Genomic DNA, 27,039 nt, shown 5'->3' on the forward strand with positions numbered 1-27,039 from the left:
GCAAGTAAATAAGTGCAAGAGCATGGGGATTTTCAAACAGAACACTGCAAACAATAAATAATTGTGCTGACAGAGAATCCATAATGTATTAGAGGTCTGTATTGGCTGCTGTCTGGATTCAGCAATAAATCCTTTGTCTGATGGTTGATTAATGATTAGAAAGGTACAAAGCTTGGTCTAAACCATCGAGCAGCTATCAATTGCAACTAGCAATTGGTGTGAGGCTCTATATGGTGGTGGCTATTGTGTAGAGGTCAGTACACAAAGGAACCTCAGCTCAATTAGTCCTACCACCATCTGGACTGGGAGCTGTTGCAGTGGCAACAAGTTGCAGGGCCTGCAGTACTAGGAGTGCTAGCCTCATAAAGGCAGGGGAAAGGGAGTAAATCAGCAGCAGGTTCGTGGAGAGTGCTGACCTAACTGTGCAGCAGCGGCAGCAGCAACAGCAGCAAACATCAGATTTAGGATGTGCTTTCTGCAGTGGGTGCCCTGGCTTGTGTGTTGCTGAGATTATATGCTCCTTTTCTTTCAAATGGAAGGTGCTGAGCATATTTCTCATGCAGCAGTCCACTTGCAGCCATGGGGTTTTCTGTGGGCGTATCTGTCTCGAGATGTCCCTGTCAGCCACAAAATAAATGAAGACTATGCAGAAAGTATCAGAAAGAAAATTAAAAAACAAAACAAAAGAACAAAATATCCAGTAGTACTGGGGATATAATTTCCCCAGCAAGATTGTGGAAGGAGCTATACACATTTTCCCTTTGCCTATGGGAAATTTATTTGGTTGGCCTGGTAGGTTTGCTGAGTACATTGTGTTCTCTTAGGAGAGAAATAAATTGTTTGAGGTTGAGTAACTCGTGCTTTTCATTGTGGAAAAGAGTATCTACAGAGTTTTAGCACATGGTAGACAAGACATTTCATCTCGCTATGCCTCTGTTTCCCCATTTGTAAACAGCAAGCAAATTTTAGGCATCATGAGGTGTAAAGATGGAAGCATGTGTGGGGGATTATTACAAATGTAGTAAAAAGACAAAAGTCTGGCTCTGATGTTTATCTGATATTTAAATAAAAATCTGTTGAATGGTCCTTGATGTCAGAGAAAGTCTAACTTTTTTCAGTGCTTTTTTGATCAAAATGTTTTTCTGGATCCTGGAGCAAAATTAAGTGATTTGTCATGATAGGACAATTTTATATTTAGAATCTAGTTTAGTTTCCCGATGTCATAATTTGTCAATTATTTCTACATTATTTCTTTAAAAATATTGATTCTGAGGTTTGAAAAGCTGGAGGTATTTAAGAAAATCTTTTTATTAATATATTTTCTAGTGAAAATGCAGTGACAGTTTTTAACCTTAAGACTAAACCAGAAAAGCCACAAGCAAGGTAATACACTGACTTTAGAGTACTATGGATCTGCCTACATACTCCTTCCAGCAGTTCTGAGCAGCAGCCATAGCAACTGTGTGTTGAAAAATGGCCTGTGCATTGGAGCATCCTGAGTCAGATCTTTAGAGACAAAAGAATTTACTGGTGAATACTGGCAGCTGGATGGACAGGGAACCCCATCTTATTTCTTGCTCCAGTGTCTACATAAACACAAATAACACATAGGTTTGAAAAAGTTCCATCTGTAGGTGGCACCCATGCTTATCAGAATAGGGTTTCCCTGCTCTTTTTTTCTCCATTTCAGTGAAAATGATCTGAACTCTGCTAGAATCATCAAAAAGGAGGTAGGATAAATCATATATGTAATAAATAAATAAAATTATAGCTATCTTTTATTTCAAATTTTCATATTTTATGAGACAAGCACCTCAGATATTACCTGAGCTAGCAAAAGAAAATGAAGAACATAAGAAACCAACTCAAATATGAAGGAGGCCTAAAAATACACCATGATTTGTCTTTAAAGACTTCTGCTGAGGTTTTTCAATAAGTTGAGACAGCCCTTTCAAAGGCATCACTTCTTATTAGTGGTTGATATGAAGTACTGCTTCCAGTGGTGTCAGCTCAGGACAGGGAAAGGAGAGGTAGTTCTGAGCATTTTTGATAGCAATAATAAATCTAAATAAATACATCCACCGAATTAAAAGTGCCCAGGGGATACATAGCTCCTGAAGACATCCTCAGCACTCTACAGCCTAAGACACTGTAAGCAGTGATAACTTTAACCAGGTGACTGGACCTACAAAGTTGGTTTTCTGGCTATTCACCTGAATCTCCTTCCCTAGGAAATCCTAAAGCTTACTGGTGGCATGCAAAGGGATTGCAGAACCTAGTGTCCTTTTGTTATTTGCAAGAATTAGTAGTGTCATGCTGTAAGTATCCATGGAAGAGTGTAGCAGGGGTTTAATGCCTAAGAGAAAATACTCCTGTGATTGAAATTAGGGCTGTGTCTCAAATCCATGAATTATGATAAAATTGGAAATACTATAAAATATACTGAGATAGGACAGGATATGATTGGCTTTAAATGCCAATAACAGTAATTAAAAAAAAAAAAAAGGTTTTTTACCTTCAATTCCCTGTGACTGGGGCAGATTTCTCTACCATCTCAGTTTTTATTTAAAGCAGTGAACAGGCCACTGAGTTAGATGCACAAGTAGTGGATGAATGCTTTCTATTCAGCTGATTCTTGTGGAAGAAATTCACCAAAGATATACACCTGCTGCTGTTTTTCACCCTCCTAATGTCTCCAGGAGAAAATCTTACTTGATGAATGGGGAATGGGTGTTTGGAAAAGCTGGCTTGCGTTCAACTTCTGCCTTAAGTCCAAAGGGTGCACTCTCCTCAATGCTGTCTTGTTTTGTGTCCAGCTCTGAAGTCACAGAAGAGCTGTACTTTAAACATTTGTCTTGTCCAAATCAAGAGTCACAGAATTGTTAAGGTTGCATGAAGACCTTTGAGATCATAGCGTGTAGCCATTAACTCAGCAATGCCCAGTCCATCACTAGACCATGTCTCCAAGTGCCACATCCAAACATCTTTTAAATACCCTTTTCCCTAGTGACTCAAACACTTCCCTGGGCACTTCCTGTTCCAATGCTTGATAATCCTTTCACTGAAGAATTTTTTTCCCAGTACCCAACCTTAAACTCCCCTGGCACCATTTAAAGCTGTTCCCTCTCATCACGTGTTACTTAGAAGAGAGAAGCCTCACCTGCCTGTAAGCTGTTTTCAGGTAGTTTTGCCTTCATTCTCCTTCTCTCCAGCCTCTACAACCCCAGTTCCCTCAGCAGATCCTCATCAGACCTGTGAAAACATTTATTCGGGCATCTTGATGCCATACTAAGTACATAGCATAGATAGTTTAATCTATCCCCTGCTTATTTCAGTGTAGCAAGTGCTTTAAACCCCCCCCTCCAACCCCCCCAAGTTTGTGATCTGTACAAAAATGCCACTCTCACACTGTTTTCTTCTTTGTCAATAGGTTTAAGACTCCATCTGGATTTGGTTGGAGGTGTTTTGTTTTCTCCCATCTTCTGGGAACTTGCATTCTATACTGTAAAGAAGTTGTCAGGATGCTTGCATTCTTTTTTCTTCATCTGTATTCAAAAGGAGAGGGAAGGATATAGTTTTGTAACTTTGAGCAGTCAATTGGAGACAGAGGGACTCCATTTTCAGTCCCAGCATTAGGACTTCATATAGGAAACAGTTATTTTAGAGACAAATTGATTGAATCCTTCACTGGTAGTAAAGTACTGGTAGTAAAGAAGATGTCAATGTTTTATTTTGCGTGAAATATTAGAGAAGAGTGTACTCTAAACCTAGAGTATTATGAAATCTCATGAGAAAGCAGTCTTCTGAGAAGTGTAAAACAGAGCTTCAGTTACCCCTGGCAAAAGGGGATATTAAACACAAATTGCTCACACATTTCTGTGCATTCTAGATTAGATAATTGGCTAAGGCTGGGATTGTGATTTCTCCCCTGACCATCTCCAAGTCAAAAGACCAAGTTAATCTCTGTTTCTGTGAGGGGAGAAAAAAGAAAAAAGGCTTAAAGTTATTAATTCCAGGAGTGGAAATCCCCCTCTACAGAAAATACCTTCTACCAGCCTTGATTACAGTGTCTAAACTTTGCTGTGTGTTAAGTGCCTACATGTCCCTAGGTATTAGAAGAGAAGCAAACATACCTCACTTGGATGTCAGAATTTCACTGTGCAGCTATGCATAGAAACAGAGCTGTAATGCTTTTGCTCCCTTGATAAACCAGGAGTTCGTGACTCTGTTACCACACAAGAAATTTGCATCCCTGACAGAAGTTGAGTCACACCTCTAAATTCTACTCCAGTGCCTCTTGCTTTAGACCATCTTTTTTATATCAAAAGTTCATTTTTACAAAAATTACTGAGTGTTTTATTGTTATTTAGTATTTGCAAGGACAGTAAGAAAAATGTACTAGAATTACTTACATTTAATGTAGACCTTCCTTGGGCATGGTTTCTTCTAGAATGATGAATGAGGATTAACGGTTTGTTGGTTCTTAGTAACCATACGTACCACTTCAGGAGAAGGGGACAAGCAAACTGTCACCTCAGACAAGAGGATAAGTAATACATCATGACATATGTGATTGATTTTCTCTGACACAAGTCTTCTAGATGTTTGCATGACAGTAGCTACCACACGAAATCCCCTGGTTCTGAAATTTATTTCTCATAAAATTCCCTGTATATCTCATACTTTGCGAAAGGAATTAGAAGATCAAAAGCCCCAGTGAGATGGGTGGCTAAGTGCAGCCAGTTTACCAGGGTAACTGTATTTTATGCTTGTAAAGCTTTTTCAACTGTTAATTTTAAAACATTTCACAAATGTAACTCAGTAGGCTCAGACTGTTTTGCAGTGTTAAGTACTTGATTTCAAATGGCACCTGAGGTCATGTCGCTTGTGATGTCGTAATATGTTCATAACAGCAGATTGACTCACAAGACTGGTTGTAGCAGCTTTCTACCAGCACACATGTATAGGGCACAGGGCTTGGGATAGAAAGAAAAAAATAATTGATTGTTTTTCTGTCTGAAAATTTAGGAATGATTGTGACAGAATGTAATTGCGTGACTTTATTTTGATTGGGGAGTTGGAATTAACATTTCTAGTTCTTAAAACAAAGATACTTAGCTCCTCTTTTTAGTTCTGTGTGACATAAGGAATTACCAGCTTTACAGTTCTTCTGTCCCTTCCACAATGATGAATTTGTTTCAGTGCTTCTGGCAAGGGAAGTGTACTACTTTCTGAGTTGCAGTACTGCCTCTGCAGCATCTAGGTGTTGCTTGGAAATGCTGACATTCTCAGAACTGACATAGCCTGGCTTTGCTTGGCTTGTGAGACCTAAAGAGATCACAGAAAAGGACAGACTGAGAAACTGAGTCAGAGTTATAAAACAAATACCATTTTAGAAAGAATACAAATAAATTCTGACTGCTGTGTTAACTTCAAACCTTGTCAGTCGAGCTTGCAGTTTCCATTTATGTTATTAAAAGGATGTAGGAGGAAGGACTGAAGAGTTAAAATGGCATTGACTAAAAGCGGAGCAACTTACTTAAAATATCAGCATTTAATCAACACTATGAAACAGAGCAAACACTTAGCTTTTTCTCTCTACTGTAATTCTTGATTGTTCTTTAAAAATTAAAGCAGTCCATTAGATTTAGAAATCAGTCTAGTGGAGAGGTTGGTAGAACAGCAACAGAACTGTCAGGGTTCGTTTAGATTTGTTAGAAGCAATTTTTTTTAAATTTTTTTTTTAGGTATACTATGGGTTAAACTGATCTCTTTGATAAGCAGGAATTTCATTCCTCTTACACTAGGGAACTTTGTAATGATGGTGCTCTAGAACTCTATAAAAACCCACAAACAGATTTATATTATTATATTTATATTATACCAACTTTTTTTTAAACAAAAAGGAAATTTAGAATCACCTGGTGAAGAGTCAGGAATAATTTACCTACTGACTACATTGCAATATAACTGCATAATATCAGTTAATTTGAAGTGACATCATACCTATGGTGCGTTTCATCCCTACCTTCAAAACCTTCCCGGTATTTTTAACACAAAGTGTCATCTTGCACCTGGCCCACCTTCTGTTTAGTACATTTACCAGTCAATTAGAGATGAGACAACTTTTTTTCCCCATTAAATTTCTACATCTGGGATTTTCACGAGAAGCATTTCACAACATATAAATCAGAAAATAAGCACAACATTTTAGAGCACAACTATAAGTAGACCTTTGGTACTGAAATTGAAGACAAGGATCCACTAAATTACCAAGTCTGTAGTTGACCAAACTTGTAATAGAAAACCAATTTGTGTATTTTCTGAAGTGCTGCCAGTTTAGCTAAGCTGTGCTGCTCAGCACTTTCTACCTGCCAGAATATTTGAGATTTGAGGCTGCAGGTACCATCATCCTCTGATCCAGAAGACACAGCAGGTATTCCCTGCTCACACTAGCATGCAGGCACCTCATTTCTATAGACAGCGTAGCAGTCACATCCCTTTCACTGAACAAATTTGTGGTAGTTATGCATCCTGGACCAGCAGTGTTACTTAGGAAGCAACATACTGCTTTGGTTTTTCCACTTGCCTGAATGGGTGCAGGCATCATATTAATTCTCAAGCTAGAGCCATACCAAAATGATGAAGGTGAAGGCTGGCAAGGATTCTTCTGTCCTGGCTATTGAAGTCAGGCCTTTGGGCAGCAGGAAGTGTGAGGCTTTTTACAGAGAACAAAGAGAAGTTAGTCTGATGGTTTAAGGACTGCTCTAGAGGAACCAGATTTGGAGCCATATGAGGTTGTTTGGGTAAAACCAACCAAAAAAAAAAACAAACCCAAACAACAACAAAAACAAAAACAAACCACCAAAAACCCAAAGAAAGAGAATCAAACAAAAAACCACCAAGAAAAAAGATAAGGTGTTCCATTTGCTTGGCAATTTTTTCAACCTTGTTAAAATTGCTGAATTGTTGTTAAAAATAAAAAAGATAACAGTGGCCCACCACCTATATCAAAACAGAAAGTAATAAAGTAGCCCTACATACTACAGGCATGACTTTTCTACCTGAATCAGAAAGTGTCTTTTTTGGACTATGAGTCATATTTTCAAGATTATGCCTAAATCAGAGTTACAAGTACATGCAGACATCAAGAACAGAAAAGTTATTTTAGAAGCATTCTTTTCACAATACTTCATATTTCTTAGTGTGGATATAGCACATGACTGCTCTTGTGACTCCCAGGCTTATATACCTGCATGTTAACAGTGGGGAATTTATTATCTAAGGAACTGATGACCTGTGATGTTGCCACAACTATTATCATGATAGATCCCCAAATATAAAGAGTACACTTTTAACAGTAACTAACTCATTGCTAACCAAATTTCAGTGACATGCTAAGGATCAAATACCTCAAACTGTTAAAAAAAAAAGTAAAGTGACCTTTGAAGTGGCATACACTTTCTAAAAAGTTGGCTTTTATCTTTAAAAACTAAAGAATCTTTTTCCTCTCTTGCCTTCTTCCTGTTACACATTCCGACTTCCAGTCATTTCTCAATTTTACTGTTTGGACAAGAACGTAATTCTGGACATTTTGCTGTTCAGTCTTGCTACCTTTCCTGCCTATGCATCCTTAAAACTGAGCAGCTGAAATGCAGAGAGGGACAACTGCCACATTTCTCTTTAAAATCTAGCCATAGGAGGTATACTGGCAGCAGATTTTCAATGGAAAAAGCCATTTCCTCCCACAGCCCAGCTGCCACATTTAAACCATACTGTGTGGGGCTTCCACTCTCTTGGGAGGCTATTTTCATCTGCCTCCAGAGATTCTTCTACAGTCTAATGGAACTCACTGTCAGCTATAAAAAGCAACATTATATGCCATAGTATTTTTTTTAATTGTGATATGACTCAAGTTGAAGCCTTCTTGTTCTGCACTAGAATGTGATGGAATTCAGTTAGACTTTTTTGTTTGGGTTTTTTTTACCTGTACAGACATCCTTCTTTTCATCAGATATATCATAAAATGCCAGATTAAAGGAAAGCCATTTAGACATCTGGTTTTTAAAGTTATGTGATTAACCTAGGAGGTAAGCTTTCATTTTTGGACTAGAGTATTTTTAATTCTCCTAATAATGAAAAATTAAAGCTGAAAAACATCAACTGAACATGAGATGTAGATTTGTCCTTTGAGTCTGCCAACAGCTTGAACCAATTTCTTTATGATATGTAAGCTTGTCACTTAGTGAAAATACTACCTGCAAGACTCCCTAATACTACAGCAAAGCAACTTCTGTGCGCTGCAGAAGGATACTAGTTCAGTATATTATTATCACAAACAAATATATGCCTTTCAGAGTGTAAGTCATGGCAGGGGGAAAGAGGTTCTCAATTCTTTAACAAGCAGAATTTAGAATATTTCACACTTGAATGACTCCTAACCAACCGTGCAAGACACAGAGCAGTATCCTGTGGCTTGAGCTGGAGGTGAGACTGGTACATAAGCACTGAAGTGTTTGCAGCTTGTATCACTTTGCTTTTGTCATTTTTTTCCTGTAATTTCAGATGTTTACTGATGACAGTCTTGTGTTAGAAGGCTGCTCCACACCATTATTCCTTTCCACTGGTTATATTCTTTAGCTGTTTTTTGATCAAGTAGCATTCTTATTGCTATAGTTACAGGAAAATTGTTGTATCCTATTTCTTAATTCCGAGCCATATGTCTTTCTTAGTTAAAATTAAGTTGGGAGTCAGTGCTATTGTGTGTCTATACAGAAATTATGAGAAGATTATTTATGATAGGAATCAGTAGCTGATAGTATCACTGTAGTAGCCCTTCATTATAGATGTGATGAAACAACAGCATACTCTATTACTCAATACTTAAGTACATGCTAGAATGATAGTTTGACCTATTGTGTTGTTGTTAAATATGATCCATCAAGTCTATGTCTAGGGGTGTTGATTCTACTAATAGGTATCTAGCCATGTTTTAAATGATGGACAGTATAGCTACATGAACCACCTTTGATTTCCAGCAGTTTATTTTCCCTGGTTTTTGAATGCTTGAACATAGCATGCTGAATTGCTTAAAGGAAATCACATTTAAAATATTGGAATAGAAGGATTCCATATGATGTTCAAGGCTCAAACATTGTGACTGTGCAAAAATATTTTGTAACTGATAGATGCACTCTTGTAGCATATTCTGAGCCTTTCAAATTGGTCATGATTGATTGTGAACTTTTTAATTTTATGATATTATAATGAAAAATAAACAAATTGGAATTTGCCCTTCCCTCTACCTGTAAACAAAGTTATCATTATCACTGAGACTGAAAACACAGGATACACACAAATCTGGACACCTTGACTACTCTAGATGATGCTTGTATTCAACCCAATGTAGCCAACATATTTTACATCTCTGTGGAAAAATAGAAGGTTTTCTTTCCCAAAGTTTTTCTTCAAATCTATGTATTTTTTTAGATAAATGTGGACTTCAGGGTTTTGGTTTAGTGCAGAAGTCAGTGTTCTTTGAGTTAGTGCAGAAATGGTCACTGACTCTGCACGTTCCATTTTTTATGTGTCTGGGTTGCATCTAAATCAACATCAAAGTGTGCAGAATCAATAACCACTTAGCAAAACTTGATTATGTGCATTTCATCTAATGAGTCAATGAGTCATTAAACCTGTGGTCTTTGCACGATCCTGCACTCGTTGATCAGCCCCAGTATTCAGGGACCTGGCAACAAGACATTATCAATTGTGTCTTCTTGCTCTTGAGCACACAGTTAAGTTGGGTATTTGCCATCCTAAAGGTAGAGGGAAACTCCAGATTTGTCTGACATTGGAACATACAGGTAGTAATGAAAACATTGTGAAGCTATAGGGGGTCGAATTATTCAAGTTAAATGATGCAGCTGTGGAAAGGAAAGAAACAGGTTTTTGGGTTTCGCATTATGAAAGTATTATGGTATGTGGTTTTACATTCTATTAGGTATTGTCTATATTGAATCTGGACAGACAATTAAAAAGAAGAAGAAGGGAGAGAAAAATTCTTGGACTTGTCTCACTTTTAACAGATTCCTAAGTGGTAGAAATACAATCACCAACACCTCCCTTTATTGTCACTACACAAAGTGTCTAAGAAAGATAAGATGAATAGCCTCCCAGAAGACTCCTGTTTCTCTGCCCTGAGTTATGAAGGTATCTTAGCATGACATGTATAGACTTAGGTTTTGGAAACCATGAGGTAGGTGAGAGAGGAACCCCATCAATGACATCATAAGTCATGGGGCAATCAGATATTATATTTATTTAGTTGTATAAATACTTCAATAACTTGAAGTAATCAACAACTGCCGGGCATGTACTTACGTTGCCACATAAGTTTTTAGCCTCATGATGTCTTACATGCATTTTTTGTATCTTGCTTGAAATGAGCTCTCCATGGCTGAGAGTTTTCCCCTGTGTTTGTACAACACATAGAAATACATTGCTGTGCCTCACTTTCCTTCACTGAACAGCTGTTGTGTTCAAACAATTAAATAAACTTGTTTGAATGGATTGGTTATTGCAAAACTTAAAGTTTCCTCTTTGTTGTCATGTCCCAAGAGCGGAGGTTTTGGTAATGGGTGAAATGATCTCACCAGCCAGAAGGCAGGTTAGTTTGTCAGCGGTCCTCCCAGGGTGCAGTAACACCAGTTTGGAGTCTTAGTGAACTGTGGTGGGGAGACATTTCACATGGAGATGTATAGGGACCAATGGAATAAAATATTCCTGCCTTGACTTAATTTACTGTGACTGTATTAACTACATCAAAGCTATTCTACTTAATTTGTTTAAAAATACATATTTCAATATCTGAATTTCTAAAAGAAAAATACCTAAATCTTGAGCTCCATCATTATTTCTGGCACATCATTCTATCTCATTATTTTTACTTTTAACTCTTTTGGCAATGCTGGTTTGTAGGTGCCAGTTCTTCGTTAATGTTTATTTAGTTAAATATTTCTATACACAGGTGGATCTGTGGCATGTTCATGGTTATTCATATGTTTAAAAAGGCTCTGAGGTGCAAAAGGACAGACTTGGCTTTTAAAACTCTATGAAGAAAGTATCATGTCTTCCTCTGCCTTTTGAGATCCAGCATGCTTCTGGTCACTTCTGTAATTTTTCTTACTTTTCCATAATGTGGAAGAGTAAATATTTGTAACTCCAGAAGGAAAAAGTTTGAATGTTCTAAATTTCACTCATTCCTGTCACTGTAGGTTGTGCCTATTAAGGTAAATTATTAGTTTTCACTGAACAGAATTACTGTTGTATACATACCTAAACTGAAAAGTCAGCAAAGTTCTATTTGGTACAAATAAATGAAGTAAAGATGGTGTGTTTCGATACTGCACATATAAAAGCACTTCCTGCTTATAAGTATCTGATTTATTTAATCAGAGGTAGAAACTCATGAGAAAGCTTGAAATACAGGAAAACTGTAGAGATGAGTTTACTGTATTTTAAAAGATATTTGTTAATTTAAATTATAATTTAAATACATAAAAGCATATTAATTTTGTCACACTTTAAAAAAATTTAAGCATGTGAAACCAGATTTTCCAAAGCACTGGCTCTGGATTAGTGCCCTAGCCCCAGCTGAGGAGATAGAGGTTTGGGCAGTCATTCTGTAAGTGGCCTTAGATGCCACAGTGCTTGGCAGCGCAATGGTTGCAAGAAGCATGCCTGATTCTGGAACAGTATTCAAGGCTCTGGCTCAGTTGCCAGCAGGCTCCTGGAAAGCAGATTTGAGTAAGCCTGTCTTCTAGGCTGGGATTCATAGCACATAGGATGCTAGCACAGGGAATTTTAATTCATCTGGTGGGATGCGCCAAAACCAGTGTGTCCCAGCTCCATCTTCTAGGCTGCAATTAGCCATTTCCAAAGTAAAAGCCCCAAAACTCCATGTCTTGCTTGAACTTTGACTTGTTGCGTTTCCCATTTTCTCTTCTATTTTCTCTTCTCTTCTGTAGCTGTTGCAGACTGGGAAGGTTTGACTCAACACTTCCCATATTCAAAAAGAGTATGCAGGCATTATGTGGTGCATTTGTGGGGGTAGAAAAGATTCCTGACCAGTGTGGCTTAGAGAAGTAATTTGTAATTTCCCACATGAAGTTTGACTTTACCACCCTGCAATTAGCACTGTCCATATATGAATACTGCTTAAAGAATGCCAGCTTGCTACAGGAGTGACCACTGCTGCTCATTCCTGGGGCAAGTTGGTGTACTTTAAGCAGTATTCAAATATGGATGGAAAATCATCTTCAGCTGAAGGAGTTTATTCTTGCAATTTAGTAGGCAAATAGCTAGGCTGGAATTAATCTCTTTTTGTGAATTTATTATCATTCTTTCCTTCCTATCAATTCATTGATCCAACTTCACCAGGAGAGCTACTAGCTCTTCTTTGTAATAGTGCATAGTCTGATGGGAAGGGCTTCCTGCTGTAGTGAAGGGAATTTAAGCTGTAGGGTTTGCTGGAATCTAAATATTTATTTTCAGGTCAGCTTGCATCAAGTGATGATATCAGCCCTTTCAAGCTAACAGTCACTGCCTTGAGAGTGATTTAAAACCTTGCAGTGTTATGCAAATTAATTAGATTTGCTCATTCTTAAAAGGCTGGATTTGTTAGAGGACTTACCTGATAAACGCCTGCTTTCTCAATACCCTAAAACTCTTCATCTGGAGGTCTGGACTTGGATGGTATCCAGCCCAAACCAAAAATAATACTTAACAATATCCAGTGGGACAAGTATAGATGCCTTGGGAACGTTCTGCCTGAAGCCTTAAGCAGAAGTTTGCTTCCAAGCGTATTCTTCCTAATTTGCTGTCTTAAAAACTGTACATGATAAAATTCCACCTCACAACCACTTCAGATACTGAAGTACTTAATTTAGTCTTTCTGATAACCTCATTAGGTATTTGTATAGCAAATTTTAGCTTCTATTCCCTACCACATGTTTTGGTGTCTGTTAAATTGAATTCTTGCATTAAAAAAAAAAAAAAGAATGAGAACACTATTTCTAGGGATACTTCTTAGTTTGAAAAAAGGTTTCATAAAATTTTTCAAAGTACTACAAAGAAAGAAGAAGATAACAATACTCCAAGAAAAAATATTATTCAGATTTAGAGCATAATATTGGCATTATCTTATTTTTCTTTACTTGGATCTTATAGCATGAGTCATCTGAAATAATAGATTCAATAGAAAAGAGATACAACTAAAAAAAGAATGCTGGTAAACATAGCACATAGGAATTACTTTATCCAGGCTGTGTATTTAAAGTTGACTGAACTCTTAATAGTCATATAACCTCCCTTTCTCATTTTCTCATTTTCCTCTGAGAACCTCCTCCAGATAAAGGTATCATGTTCCAACTTTGGTGTGCAAGTTGTTGTATTGTGGAGGGAAGAATATTGATCAGTAATCTGATTTAGAAAACCTTGCATATTTATTTGTACTTATACTATGTATATTTAAATATATATGTTAATTGTTATAGATTAGAAATAATAACCCTACTAATTATACTGAAAATTATATTATATTAGTAATAATATATGTTAAAAATCAATATATTCAAGTCTAGACAAGAAATGCCTATTTCCTGAACTATATTCCTGCTGAATGTATCAGTGAGTAGCATCGTAAAGTTTTTAACGGAGAAAAATTGCATAAAAGTTTAAAAAATACCATAAGTCATCTTCTAACTAAGGAGTATAAAGTTATATATTATTTCTTCCATTTCTTCAATTATTAATATCTATATGTCCTCTTGGTGTTATCACTATGAAATTCAACAACATTCTTTCCACAAGAATTATTCATGACAGATTCCAAAAACCAGAGATGACTGAGACACACAGCAGAGCAGTGCAGAATATTTGAAAGTGTGTCTCAGGAAGCCCAGATATATACCCTGCTGAAAGCCAAGAGAGCTGAAGCGTGAGGAGAAAATAAGACAAACACAGCTGACCAGGGAAATACAGGGAGCAATGAAAGAATGCATAAAGGCAGACATGACACATAAATCAATGGGGTCAATGCTCTGAGCAGGGATAAACAAATCTAAAAATAACCAAATAAGGGGATGATCACAGAAGCCAAAATTGAAAATGCAGAGAAAATTGCAGAAGCTGTAAGGACAAACAATAACAGCTTTCACAAATATATGAGGAGCAAGAGGTCAATGGGAGAGACTGTCATCTCCATACGTGAGGAAGTCAGTGGCAGAGGCTGCTGGGAAGCCAGCGCAGCCATCCCCTTAGTGTGCTCAGTGAGAGACCACAGGGAACATGCCAGAAACACAGAGAAGTGTCCTGGAGGCAGAATCTGAAAAATTAATGAAACAGAGGATGAGAGTGGAGCAGGTTAAAAAAGAAAAAGAAGAAAATAGGGCAGCTATTAACAGTAGGCTTCAGGTCTGGTGGCCTGTTTCCCAGGTTTCTGAAACACATGGTGAGGGCTTTTTTTCAGTCTATGAAGTCTTCAGCACATGAGGTATATATAAGCTGTGTGAGGTATACGGTTAAAAGGCAGAAGGAAGCCAGTGCAAGCCAGCATTGCAAAGGTTTTATATGAAAAATCATTGCAATGGTAGCTTTATCAAGTATAAATCCAAGTACAGACAAAACTGGATCCAGGGTTGTGGAATATCTGGTACAAATTAATTAGGAGAGTTTAGAAAAGCTGAGTTGAAGTTACCTAGAGATAGGAAAAGGAGTAATGAATAGAAAGTGGAAGAGAAGAAATGTAGGCTGGATAGGAGGAAGAAATTTCTTGCTGTGAGTAGAGGTGTTGTGGATCCCTGAAAATGCTCAAGGCCACCTTGGACAAGGCCTTGAGCAATCTGGTCTAGTGGGAGGTGTCCCTGTCCATGGCAGAGGGGTTCAAATAGATGATCTTTTAAGTCCTTTCCAACTTAAGCCATTCTGTGATTCTTTGAACTAGCATAACCCATTCCCTTAGAAAAACTACATATTTCCAAGCCTTAATGTTGGGTCCAGCCACTACAATATACAAATACTTGTTTCTTGTAGTTGCTGATGTATCCTCAGTTTTAATTCTGTAAGCAAAGACACTGACCATAGATTCATAAAGATATAAACTAAAGTCAAAGTTCACAACTTTACTTGAATAGCTGAGTTCCAAATAGTTAGTTAGTGAGCTTTATAAAAGCATCAGAGTCATCATACAGCTAACTGGATTTATTTCCATTGCCGGTTATGCGCTTACTAGGGGGTCCTGAATCCCAAGTAATGCCATAGATTCTCACAAACTTTATAATATATTGTGTAGAAAACTATAAAGATGTGACAAAATCTTAAAGATGACAAAAAATGGCAGCGATGATTTCTTTCTACCTTTGACCAATAATTTGTATCTAAAAAGTCATGCAGTTCTTGGTAGTTGTCAAATACAAAAATTAAACAACAGTTCAAACCAAAATAGATGTATTTGTTAGCCCCCTATCCTTTGCCTAACTTCTTACATTTCTGTGAATTGCAAAAGAGATTGTTTTGGGGCATTACAAGTATTTGGTATTCTTAAATGAAAAAAGATTGGATCAGGATGAAATTAATGTTCTGGCTTTAGTGTGACAAAATGGCCATGGTTGGATGGGACTTAGAGCAACCTGATCTAGTGAAAGGTGTCCCTGCCCATGGCAGGGGAGTTGGAAGTAGATGGTCTTTAAAGTCCCATCCAAGCCAAGCCATTCCATGATTCTATGAAAAATTATAGTTTGTATGAATGCCAGTGGGGAAAAACGTTCACAGTTACACATCTCTGGGTGCCCTTTTAGTTCAGAGCTGCCTGAAGTGTCATCAGTGCAAAGTTCTAAGGTTATAATAAGAGGAAGAAAGGAAATCGTGGAGATTTCTGGGGGTAAGCCTACTTACATCTTTGGAAATAAAGACCAGGATTTTGAGAACACATATTTAACAAATAATGGTGTTGAAGAAGCTATGGTGAGGGTAGCATGCATCCAAAAGAGAAGGAACAGAAACCAAGAAAGCAAGACACATCCATTCAGTAAATGTTAACCTGTCTGCTTAAATAAATAATAAACTGATGTGCGAGTTTCTAAAACCTGCCTGAGCTTCAGAACGTGATCAACTCTTGTTTTCCAGGATGCAGCTTCTGTTAGACACGTAAGTGAAACAGATTCCTCCCTAATTATCCAGCCATTTTCCTCAGCACAGCACACACTATGAAATTCTGGTTCTGAGGAAAAATTTATCTGCCTTCTCTCAGAGCTCCATGCAGAGAATTTAAATAGGCAGCTGCTGAAACCCCAGGGAATAGTACCAGGGAAAGTACCAAAATAAACCTGGAGTGGTCAGAACTACAAGAAACAGTGCTTGCCTTTCACCCCAGGTGTTATGCACCTGGGGTGTCCAGTGTCCGGACTGATAGAGATTGAATTCCTGTTTGTGTCTTGACTGTGATTATGTGGAATTTTTTCCATGGAAGCATGTCCTACATTTCCCCTTGTTTCTGGGCAGCTGGGTCCTGACCAAGAGGAGGACTCAACAAAAGAAGAGGCAGGGCAGTCATTTGGCGCTGAACTGTAGTGGTGATCTAGGACAAGGATTTCTGCTATATTTATAAGTTTTACTTTGAAGTGTCGTTAGATAGAAACAAATATCGTCCAAAGAGAAAACACCAGAAGCTTAGGGCTCCCTATTTTTTCAGGTTCAGAGCTCTTAAAATTAGTGAAGATTTGGATTTTTGTTTGCCTGTTGCATCAGAGTTTCTCGCTTCCAGGTGCACTGGGGCTCATCTTCCATAAGAGGATGGTCTTCCACCAAAAATTCCTTCTGGATGGAACATGGCTCTGGAATCTGGAGGTTGTGGATCTATTCCCCCTCTAGCCTGCACCACTAGGCTTCAACTTTGATGCAGGTGTCTGGAATCCATATTCTGCTAGGATTACTACCCTAATCCCAAGTGAGGTGCATTGGAATCTGGCTAGATGGATGTACTTAAAATTTACGCAGTATTTCTATATAGTGTTAATGGAGGCAGGTGTTTTTAGGCATGCTAGATTAGACTTCAAAGACACCTATTGTCCCCACAGAGAGAAAAGTACCTGTGTTGCACAGAGATCTCCTGTAGCAGGTTTTTCATGAATACCATCTTTTGTGACTCTTATGTTCCTTGGATATGTGTGTGCCAGGCAGACTGTGAACAAGTGATTTGAAATTTAGGTAAGACAATACCTAAGTTAGGCACTTAAATAAAGTGACTGAGTACTTAAATAGAAATGTTTTTACCTAAGTAGCAGTTTAAGTAATTGGGATGCATAGCTGCTGGGATGCAATTAAATTAGACCATAATCAAGTCTATGAAGACAGCGTAGTACGAAATGTGGTGAGGCACCAGATTTTTCAGTGGTCTGTCAAGAGAATATGAGGCATTATTAGAGTGGAAGAAAATAAGAGATCCTTAGACGATTGGGAAAAAGGGAGAAAGAATATAACATAAAAGGGTAAGTTATTAATAGATATGCAGAAAAGGTTATAAAAAATAGTTGAAATATCCCAATACTAGTTAATCGCAGGAAGAAGATTAAAAACTGATACAGCTTGAGTAATGTTATAAGCACACAATGAAAAAGTTCAAAGAGGAAGTTCTTTAAACAAAAAATAATGTGTGTGTGCAGTCACTCTGCACAGGAGGTTATAGAGGTTACACAAGGGAGATCAGGTTCAACAAACCCAGATTATGTGACCTTTGAGAAACAGGTGGCTGCTTTGGTAGAAAACTAGGACTCTGAAATACTATTTGTGTTACAATGCATTAAAATGATCCATAAGGAAGTGGTGCTCAATTTTGAAAAGTCCTTCTTCATTGACAAAAGATTTTATTTATTGATTGGATTTTTTTTTAATATGAGAACACTTGTAACACAGGCCATGATAATTATTTGGGTTGGTTGTGTTGCTTTCCCATTTGTCCAGCCTTGTTGCATATTATAGAGAAAACCAGTGGGGAATTTCAGAGCGATTCATTATTGGTTTTTTATTATTAAGTTATTATATATAGTAATGACAAACAACATCATTCAAAGTATGATCATGTTTTTTATTATTTAAACATAATTGAATTGAAACATGATTGCACACAATCAAAATACTGAACACTACAAAATTTTGAAGCATTGCTTTATTCCTGAATTTTGTACTGCTATCTACAGGTAGGACAAGATTGCTGGTTTTTTAACTATATTCATCTGCCTTAGAAAGGAGATAAATAATGTAGAAGATAAAAATTAATGAGAAGGAGAAACACACATTTGTATCACTTCTGAAACTGTTGTGCTGTCATGTATGTGTGACATTTTCAGGCAAATAATAGTCAGTTGCATTTTCACAGGTTTTGTGTCCTTCCTCTTGGTCATCATTGCCTAAACATACCTTTACTTTGAAAACATGCATTTTGTGAACAGGAACTAATCATGATGTAGAATTAGAATATGACTAAATAAAATCTGGGGGATAATGTTATAATTTTCATCTTTTATTTTTGAACAGTGTTTATGGCTGTCCATTGGCAAAAAAAAGAAAAACACAAGATAAGCAACCCCAAGAACCAGCCCCCAAAAGAAAACCCTTTGTGGTTAAAGCAGACAATTCTTCAGTAGATGAGTGCTATGAAACTGATGGAACAGAGGAGATGGATGAAAAGGAAGAGGAAGAGGAGGAAGAGGATGAAGAGGAGGAGGAATATTCTGATGATAATGAGGAGCAAGGTGATGAGGAGGAGGATGATGAGGAGATAGATCGAGAAGAAGAAGAGGAGATTGAGGAGGAAGAAGAGGAGGATGAAGAGGAAGGTGAAGATGTGGAGGATGAAGAGGAGGAGGAAGAAGAAGAGGAGGAAGAAGAGGAGGAGGAGGAAGAACGTGGTAATAATCAGAGTATTAGTAAAAAGTAAACAATGTGTGTTTTCTGGGTTAATCTTCTAGTGTGGTGTGTGAGGATTTAGCTGTTCAGTTCTCATTAAAGCTAATGGAAGTCATGCAGTTAAATCTCTCTGCTCCACACTGAAAATATACCCCACTGTGTTCTCTTAACATTTATTTTAATAAGTCTGTCTTCCAAATGTTTTTAATACACCAGCACTCACAGTTCAAACAAGGAGGGTGGAGGTATGTTTGTGCTAAAAATGCTTGCATAAAATGTAATCCTAGTGTGGATTAATGCATGCAGTTACCAGGAGAATATTCACCAAGGTACAAGCAAAGCATCAGCTACAGCTGGGTGCCTGTACTGATCATTTGCAAGGGTATTTGCTAGATCTGTTTACAGGATGTCAACAATTGCCCACATAAATTCTGTCACAAGTTTGCAGATAATTTTTGTGAGCAAAAATGGATCTCTTCCCATTGAAAATTTTGCCCTATACTTCCCCCCACCATAAGAAACTATTCAGAACTAACTATTATAGTATACTTTGGTTCTTTTAGACTTCAATTTGTCTGCTTTAGTTGATTCTATTAAAAATACAGTGAGTGGCACTTTTACATAGGTGATGTCTTTCTAAAGTTTATATATTTTTGTTATCATGCCATGGCATAAATGCCATTTAGACATACAGGTTACTGGTAGTAACCAAATTAATGCAGTAGCATTGTGATTAGCCTATTCAACTTTCTCTTTTTTTGGGATATTGGACTTTATATAATACTTTCAAAATATGTAATCACTGTCCATTTACTCCTTATGCTGATGACAGACATCATAATGCACTGGGGTGAAATGAAGGAATCATGCAAAAATTAATGAGCTATCTAAAAAGTATTTTGTTCCCATTTCCAGGGAACACGTTTTTGGTTGGGTAGATTCACCTTTCTAACCAATAAAAATATAAGAAAAGCTTTCAGCACTCCTCAGTTGGATTCCTCTTAGGAACCAGGTATGAAAGTTGTGTGACTTTTGTTTCAGCATTCTGTAAGGTCAGATCTTAAATCTTAAAGTCTTTGGAAGTGTTCTTTCTCTTTGGGTGAGATGGTGGCCAGCTGGGTGGCTGTCAGAGTTTTCTCAGATACTGCATCTGTAGCATTTCCTCAATTGCCTGAATTACCACAAAATTGGTAGAGGATAAATTGTCAGTCTTAAAAGTTGCATGAGTTTGATGCAACAAGGAAGTAATTTCCTTTTGCAGGGAACTCTGCTGTTTCAGAACCTGGAAGAGAAGCTGTGTTAGATGAGGCTGATGTGCAACTGCTGTTGCTTTCTTGATGAGCAAGTGCGGGATGTCCAGCAGTTTCTTTAAAAATAGTGGTGACTAAGTTTGTTGGTGTATAGATTATGGTGCAACTGCTGCTGTGATTTCAGCTGACATTAAAACTTTGAATCTACACTATCAAAAATGATGATAGGAAAAAAAAAACCAAACCTAAAGCAAAACTCAAGAGCTCAAGAAAATTGCTTCTGTCAAGCCAGCAGGCTTTATCCTCAGTTTATTTTTCTATAATAATGAAACACAGTGGTTTACTTATTCTAACACACTTACACATGCAGTTAGTGGTCCTAATCAATGTGAAGAGGCTGACATTGTTTTTTGACTGCTTTCCTTCCATATATAGTAGGCTGTGGTTAAGAACTGCAAAAAATTTACAAAGGTACCTCTATTAGCTGCTCTGCATATTACTTGAAATTAAAACTTACATGGGTAAGTTTTTCTTAGGAACTCATGCGATTGTAGTAATAAAACAGAAGTATATTAATAAATAAATATATGTTCAATATAAGTGATTAGTCATTAAGAAAAATTCCTCTTGAAATCAGATAAGTGATTATAGGATTTTATTTTAAAAGTATTTCATTATCCTTTTGAGTATCAACATAGTAGTCAGTATGCAATAGTCCTAGTTAGAGAAGAGATGATTTACAAGGAAGAGTTTCTAGCAATCAGTTAGGAAGGTAGTATGGAGTTCCTTATGTCTATGCCAAAGAGTGAAGAGTAATGACAGTTTGGTTGTTGTGAGGTCTAGAGGCTAATCAATAGATCATATTTTAAAAATAGTTTCTTTCCTATGATTTCCAGTAGGAATATAGATGTTTTACTTTATCCTGCTTGTAGCATAATCTTCATTGATAGAATTTGGACTGCTGATTTTCCAGAAAAATAAGGTGCAAAATTAGGTATTCTTAAACTACATGGCCTGAATATGACTCTTGCCTTTGCGTATTGACTATATGGAAAATTACATCTGTCAGCTCTGAATTTAGTAGTCTCAATTGCTTGCTGTTCGCTACAAGGTTCACTACAATATTGTAGCAAACCACCTTATAAGTCACCTTAGCAGGAAGTCTTAATGTGCCATAGTATTCCTGTCCCTAGAAACAAAATGCAGAATTATTCAGTGGTCACCAGGATGCCTACACAGTTCTCATGAAAGTTTCTGTCACTAGTGCTGTAGATGATCACAGTTCAGAAAATTTCCAGAAGCAGCTATAATCTAGGTGAATGAAACAGTTAAAATCATAAGTATTGGTGACAGAAGAATTCCATCAGCAAGTATAAAATAGGACTGTAGAGGCAGAAATGGGGAGGAGGGGGAAGGGAGAGGGTAGGACTGTAAGAGTAAGGTATTTTACTGTTTCTTAGGTCAAATTCAGTTTTCTAGCAGAAAATGATAAATCCTGGGAAACTCAGGTATGTCACTGTTGTGTCATTGCCCATTCCTTTTTTGCTTAAAGGAATGGGAATTTTGGATGGGGTTTTCAGCAGATATAGGTGGTATACAGGTAACGTAGATAAACAATTCCTATTGGAAATACTTCGGCATTCACTGAAACCATCACAACCTTTTTGAAAATCACATCTTTCTAGCCTTATCATTGGCAATCTAACGGGCTTGGAAAATACAGATCTATCCTAACAGTCTGATAAATCTTGAAATATCAATTTAAAACTACAAGGAAAAAAACCAACCAAACTTTTTCTAATGGGTCCTAAATTCTTTGCTTGTACTTCTCTACACAATCCTTTGAACCAAAATTCACGTTTTAAACTCTCCATCAATAGCTAGCATATCCTCTAAATTTCCATTAAATCTGAATCTCTTTGAAGAACAGGTATTTATCCACCTATCTATGAAGAGACTTGAGAAGCCCTTATGTTCAGCACAACTGCTAAAGTAAAGATGAATCTTTCTGATTTCCCTACTGTCCTAGGGAAAAAAAGGAAAGATAGAGATGACTTATGTCACCTGTGATAGCCTAACCTGTAAATTGAAATACAAATGGGAAGGAGTGAGAGTAAAGGCTTCTTTTGGAGCACCCGTTCTCTGTGATGGCAACTGCCAAGAACCTTTGGATTGAAAACTGAAGTGTGCATTCAATTTTCAAGACAAACCACATACCTTCTTCTGAGATGAGCTTGCTTTAGGTAGCTGGATCCTGAAGACCATTTCACAATGCTTTTCTATTTTAAAAAAAAATCTCCCTTGGAGAAGGTCCCAGAATTGATATTCCAGTGAGCCATTTAGTCCATATTGCATGAAGACATTCAAACTGCTTGTACTCTAGATATTTTCTAATCAGGAACAGGAGGAGTTAGGTTGATTCTAGACCTAAGGAAATTTGATACATCATTCAAATCCATTTCACAGATGATGCTACAGAAATTATTGCAGTTTCTTAACAGGTGAATTAGGAGTCTTTTAGATGGTCCCTTACACTTTATATTGAACTCAAAGTAATTGGCATAACCAGTATACTAATATGTGGTATTGCACCGAATTTTTCAAGTGAAATACACTTCAGAAATAGCTGTAAACCACAGATAGCAGTGTGTATTCAAAGGAGACACAGTACAGTTTTTTGTAATAAGAAAAACTAGCACATGGACATAGACATTCTACCTGTTTTCGTATTTCATAGAATAATATAATTATTTAGGTTGGAAGAGACCTCTGAGATCATTGAATCCAACAATATTTGTTTAAATTGTAGGATTATTTTAAAAAAACTTCATAATGTTTTGTGTTTTTCTTTCATTTGCATGAGCTTTACACAGATAGACCCTGTGAAATCCATCTACCAGCTCTATTAAGATTGTTATTGCCCTCCACTATCTTCCTGATCCCCTTAACAGTTGTGTCTGAAGCACTTGTGTCCTCTAAGCAAGAAAAGATGCAAACACCAATCTAAAAGATGAAAGAAGCCCATGTGCTGAGGAAAACATGTTGCCGCACAGCTTTCCAGCTGTGCATGCTGCTGAAAGCCCTCCTGATAATGTAAACATCTTGATGAAATGAAGACAACCTATCTGTATTAGCAAGGTCATCTGTCAGCCTGCTGACCACTAATCATGTTCATTTATTCAAACTGCTAGAAGGAAAGTGGTCATCTGTTTGGTGAACACAGTAGGTGTTCAGTCTTAATCAGAGCAGAGAGCTACACTCACGTGTACCTCACAGACAAAACACCTAGTAGAAGTAAATTATAGCTTTAAATTAAGAGGCCAGAAGGCATAATTTCACTGCCTAGGACAATGTGTATGGGAAAAAGTGTCTTTTTCAGGGCCAAAGAGGATTAAAAAAATACCTGATGTTTACATAAGACAAAGCAGATGTAAACTCTTTGCTAATACATTTTACTGCTGTACTGTACCTTGATTAAAGAAGATACCCTGTGCTTAGGGTTGCCTCACACCCTAATAATAGCTACTTGCTGGAAGATTATTACAGTTGCTGCTGGAAGACATTTATCCTGGCCATTGCATTCTTTTCCTCTGGATAAAAAGTTCAAGTTACGTTTCTGGTCTAGTTACCAGTCTGGTCTTGTTAAATGCTCATGCCAGAGAGTTGTTGAGTCAAGGCTCAGGATGAGAATTTTAATTAATACTGAGATTAGCTCAGTTGATTAGAGCATAGTGCTAATAATACCAAAGCTGTGTCTTTGATCCCTTTATAGGCCATTTTCTTAAGAGTTGCACTCGATGATCCTTGGAGTTCCCTTCCAACTCAGAATAATCTGTGATAACTGCTTTTTCCATTGAAGAAGCAAGCATGGATTACAACATGTTCTGCTGTTTACCTGTTTATATTTCATACTGAGAGTTTCAGACTCAGCATTTTCACTAAAAATTTTTGTTGGAAATAATGCAATAAAAACATTTGGTACTGGTAGTTCAGGCCTGGAAACCACAAGGTTGTTGGAGCAGTGTGGGGAAACAGCTAGCTGGTAAATACCCCCTGGATACTTCTAGTTCGTGTGGAAAAAGTTTGGGTCTTTTTGTTATTGTTATGTGTTTGTGGTTGGTTGATTGGTTGGTTGTTCAGTTGGTTGGTTTGTTGATTGCTTAAATATGACTCAAGTGTTAGTAAATTCTGCTTTTTACTGTGTTCCATGCTCAAGGTCTTTACTATACATAGACAATATAATTTAAACTCATTAAACAGCATTATTTAAACATAATTTTTAAATTTTCTGAAGTAAGACTGGGTCTCATACTGAGTTGTTTGCATCAAGACAAGTCAAGAATAGCCTTATGTCAGTAGAGTTCCATTTATGTGAGGTGGTATGTTGCACATGTCATCCCTAAGTTTTCTCTGTTTGAAGAACTATTTTATAAGACTTCCTTCAATTTGAATTTTTAACTCAGAAGCTCAGTAAAACTTCTGGGCTGTGTCTAAAAACTTAGATTTATTTAACTCCTTTCCTACAAACAAAAGGACTTAAATGACAATGTGAAATATCCTCCAAAAGCAAATTATTCAATTATAGCTTTCTGCAGTGTAAGGAGGTTATTCACCTTTGATGAGACAGATTATAGATCTCTGTCATACACAACCTCAGTTGATGTAAGCAGAAATTCTGTAGAGGACACTGGCATACTTAAAGCGTTCATGGTCTGAACTGAAGGCCTTGGTAAAAGCATCAAGGAACACATTCAGCACCACATCTGATTTCAATGCTGCTTTATTTTGAAACTGTTTCACATGGCATGGGGCTGCTTTATTGTGTTTTTAATACACTAACCCCTTCCTTCATTGTTAGCTGAACATGTGATGTTGGGCCCTTGTACTGTCAAATTGTTTCAGGCCTTGTCTGTGACCAAATGCTTTCTCTAGTTTTGCCAGAGCAATAGGTTTGGAAAGGAAGCATGTCTCTGCAGCACTGCTTTGAATTCTCACGGGTTGCACTCCTCAGGGAAGGGCTGCCTTTTCTGCATTTCCATTGCATACTTCTGTCTGCAGAAAAATGCTGAGTAGATCCTTGACTTTTTCCTATTTCATTTGATGTCTGGCAAGATCTTACTGTAAAATTAATTCTTTCTGGAATAAGATGGATTGGAGAAGAAATTAAAGTGCTGTAGTCTTAGAGCTGTAGCTCTGTTCTCACTTAGACTCTCTGTAACCTGTTCATTGCCAATGATCTGGTTTTGGCACACCTGTGCCAAGAAGCCAGTTGGTTATATGATGTAGTGCTTTAAAGAACCAATAATTAACTCAATTTATATAGCAACTCTTTTCATCCATATTTGCAAATGACCTGACACTGTTGTAGAAGGTCTCACATCTGGAATATGTCACTTTTAGAAACATATTCAAGGGTTGTACAGAACTGAGCTCTTAATGATCTCTCTTTGAATTGCTTTGACTTTCCCATTGCTACTTCAAAGAGTCCATTGTCCACACTGTACTGCACCTTACACAGTAACCACAGATTTTGTGGGAATCCTTCTGGACACTACAGATGTAATATTCTTTAAAATAACATTTGCTTGGTCAGTATTAGAGATTCCTGGTTTTCTTCTTGTGTTTAGAGTGCAGCTCTACAAGCAATTTTGATGACCCTGTCAATTCACAATTCTCACTGAGCTTACAGTGTTTGTCCTAAAAGAGTGAATGCAAATGGTAGCTTTTTACCCTGAAAAGCAGAGAACTTTATTTGGTAGCTGTGGGAGTTAATTTTACCTTATTAGAGCTCCTCCAGGAGATAATAAAATGAAATAAAATTACAGACTGGATTGATAATTTCTTCTGATCCATGTCCATTCTCATGAATCAAATTGCAGTCCTAGAAAATGCCTCAAATCACAGAATATTTTTTTTAAATGAAACATGTAAACCTAAAAAAGAATTCTTTTGAAACAAAAACATTGATGTGTAGTGAACATGTATGTGTACTTTTGAAGACTTTTGTGTTATGGAGGCATTTCTTCCTTATTTTATAGGTCTCAAAACAATTGATTTTTTTTTCTTTTGTCACTGATATCACATATGACGTAGTGTTTTTTACCATAAGAAATACCTGCCCTTCTGTAAATTAATGTATTCTTTTTTTTTTCCTTGAGAGTAGATTCTGGGAGCTACAATTAGCAAGCTGAACAGCAAGGAAGGCCAAATCATTTAGCAGAATACAAAAAACCCAAACAAACAAAACCAAACTAATGATAGGAAACAAACCACCTAAAGGAGGCTGGGTTTGGTCAATGTTACTGAAATCCCCAGAATTATGTGGTTACATTAAGGCTTCATGCAGAAAATACTGAAAATTGTCACTAACATGAAGCATTTCAAGTATTCATACCACCACGTGGAGAGTGTGTCATATGTGGTATGCTGTCTGCAGTAAGCATTATTGCTATAGCAAAAATTTGTGGTGGCTCTGTAAGAGAAAGCTAACAGGATTGACAACTCAAGACTTAGTCGGCGTTTATTAGGTGAACTCATCATGTGATAGTTCTGTCGTCCCAAAAGCTCAATTTTTCAGCCTTTACTATTAAATAGGAAGGGTAAGTACTAGTGTTGCTGTGGCACTAAAGGAATGCCACAGAAGAACTGAACTTACAAAAACAGACAAATCAGGCAGACGTTTTCCTCCTTGTGCTCCACAGACGTGGATTGATTACTGACAGAACAGGGGCAAGGTCTGTGTGTCATGAACACTTCCAGTCACCTAACACAGGAGTGTTTGCAAAGCTGCTCAGGCCCTTGTCAGACTTCTGTCATTACAAAGCATATG

At 37.2% G+C, this 27,039-nt stretch overlaps 1 protein-coding gene across 17 annotated transcripts in view; it reads left to right on the top strand.

Annotated features, from left to right (window-relative positions):
- Positions 1-27,039, top strand: part of MYT1L (myelin transcription factor 1 like) — a 310,332-nt gene that overhangs the window by 186,321 nt on the left and 96,972 nt on the right. For all 17 annotated transcript variants that reach the window (XM_030946699.1, XM_030946700.1, XM_030946697.1 and 14 more), the window contains one exon: positions 18,589-18,962. In XM_030946699.1, coding sequence (XP_030802559.1) covers positions 18,589-18,962 — 374 coding nt within the window. The remainder of the gene's footprint in view (positions 1-18,588; positions 18,963-27,039) is intronic.

The sequence above is a fragment of the Camarhynchus parvulus genome, chromosome 3 (assembly GCF_901933205.1).
Source record: "Camarhynchus parvulus chromosome 3, STF_HiC, whole genome shotgun sequence".
Lineage (NCBI taxonomy): Eukaryota > Metazoa > Chordata > Aves > Passeriformes > Thraupidae > Camarhynchus > Camarhynchus parvulus.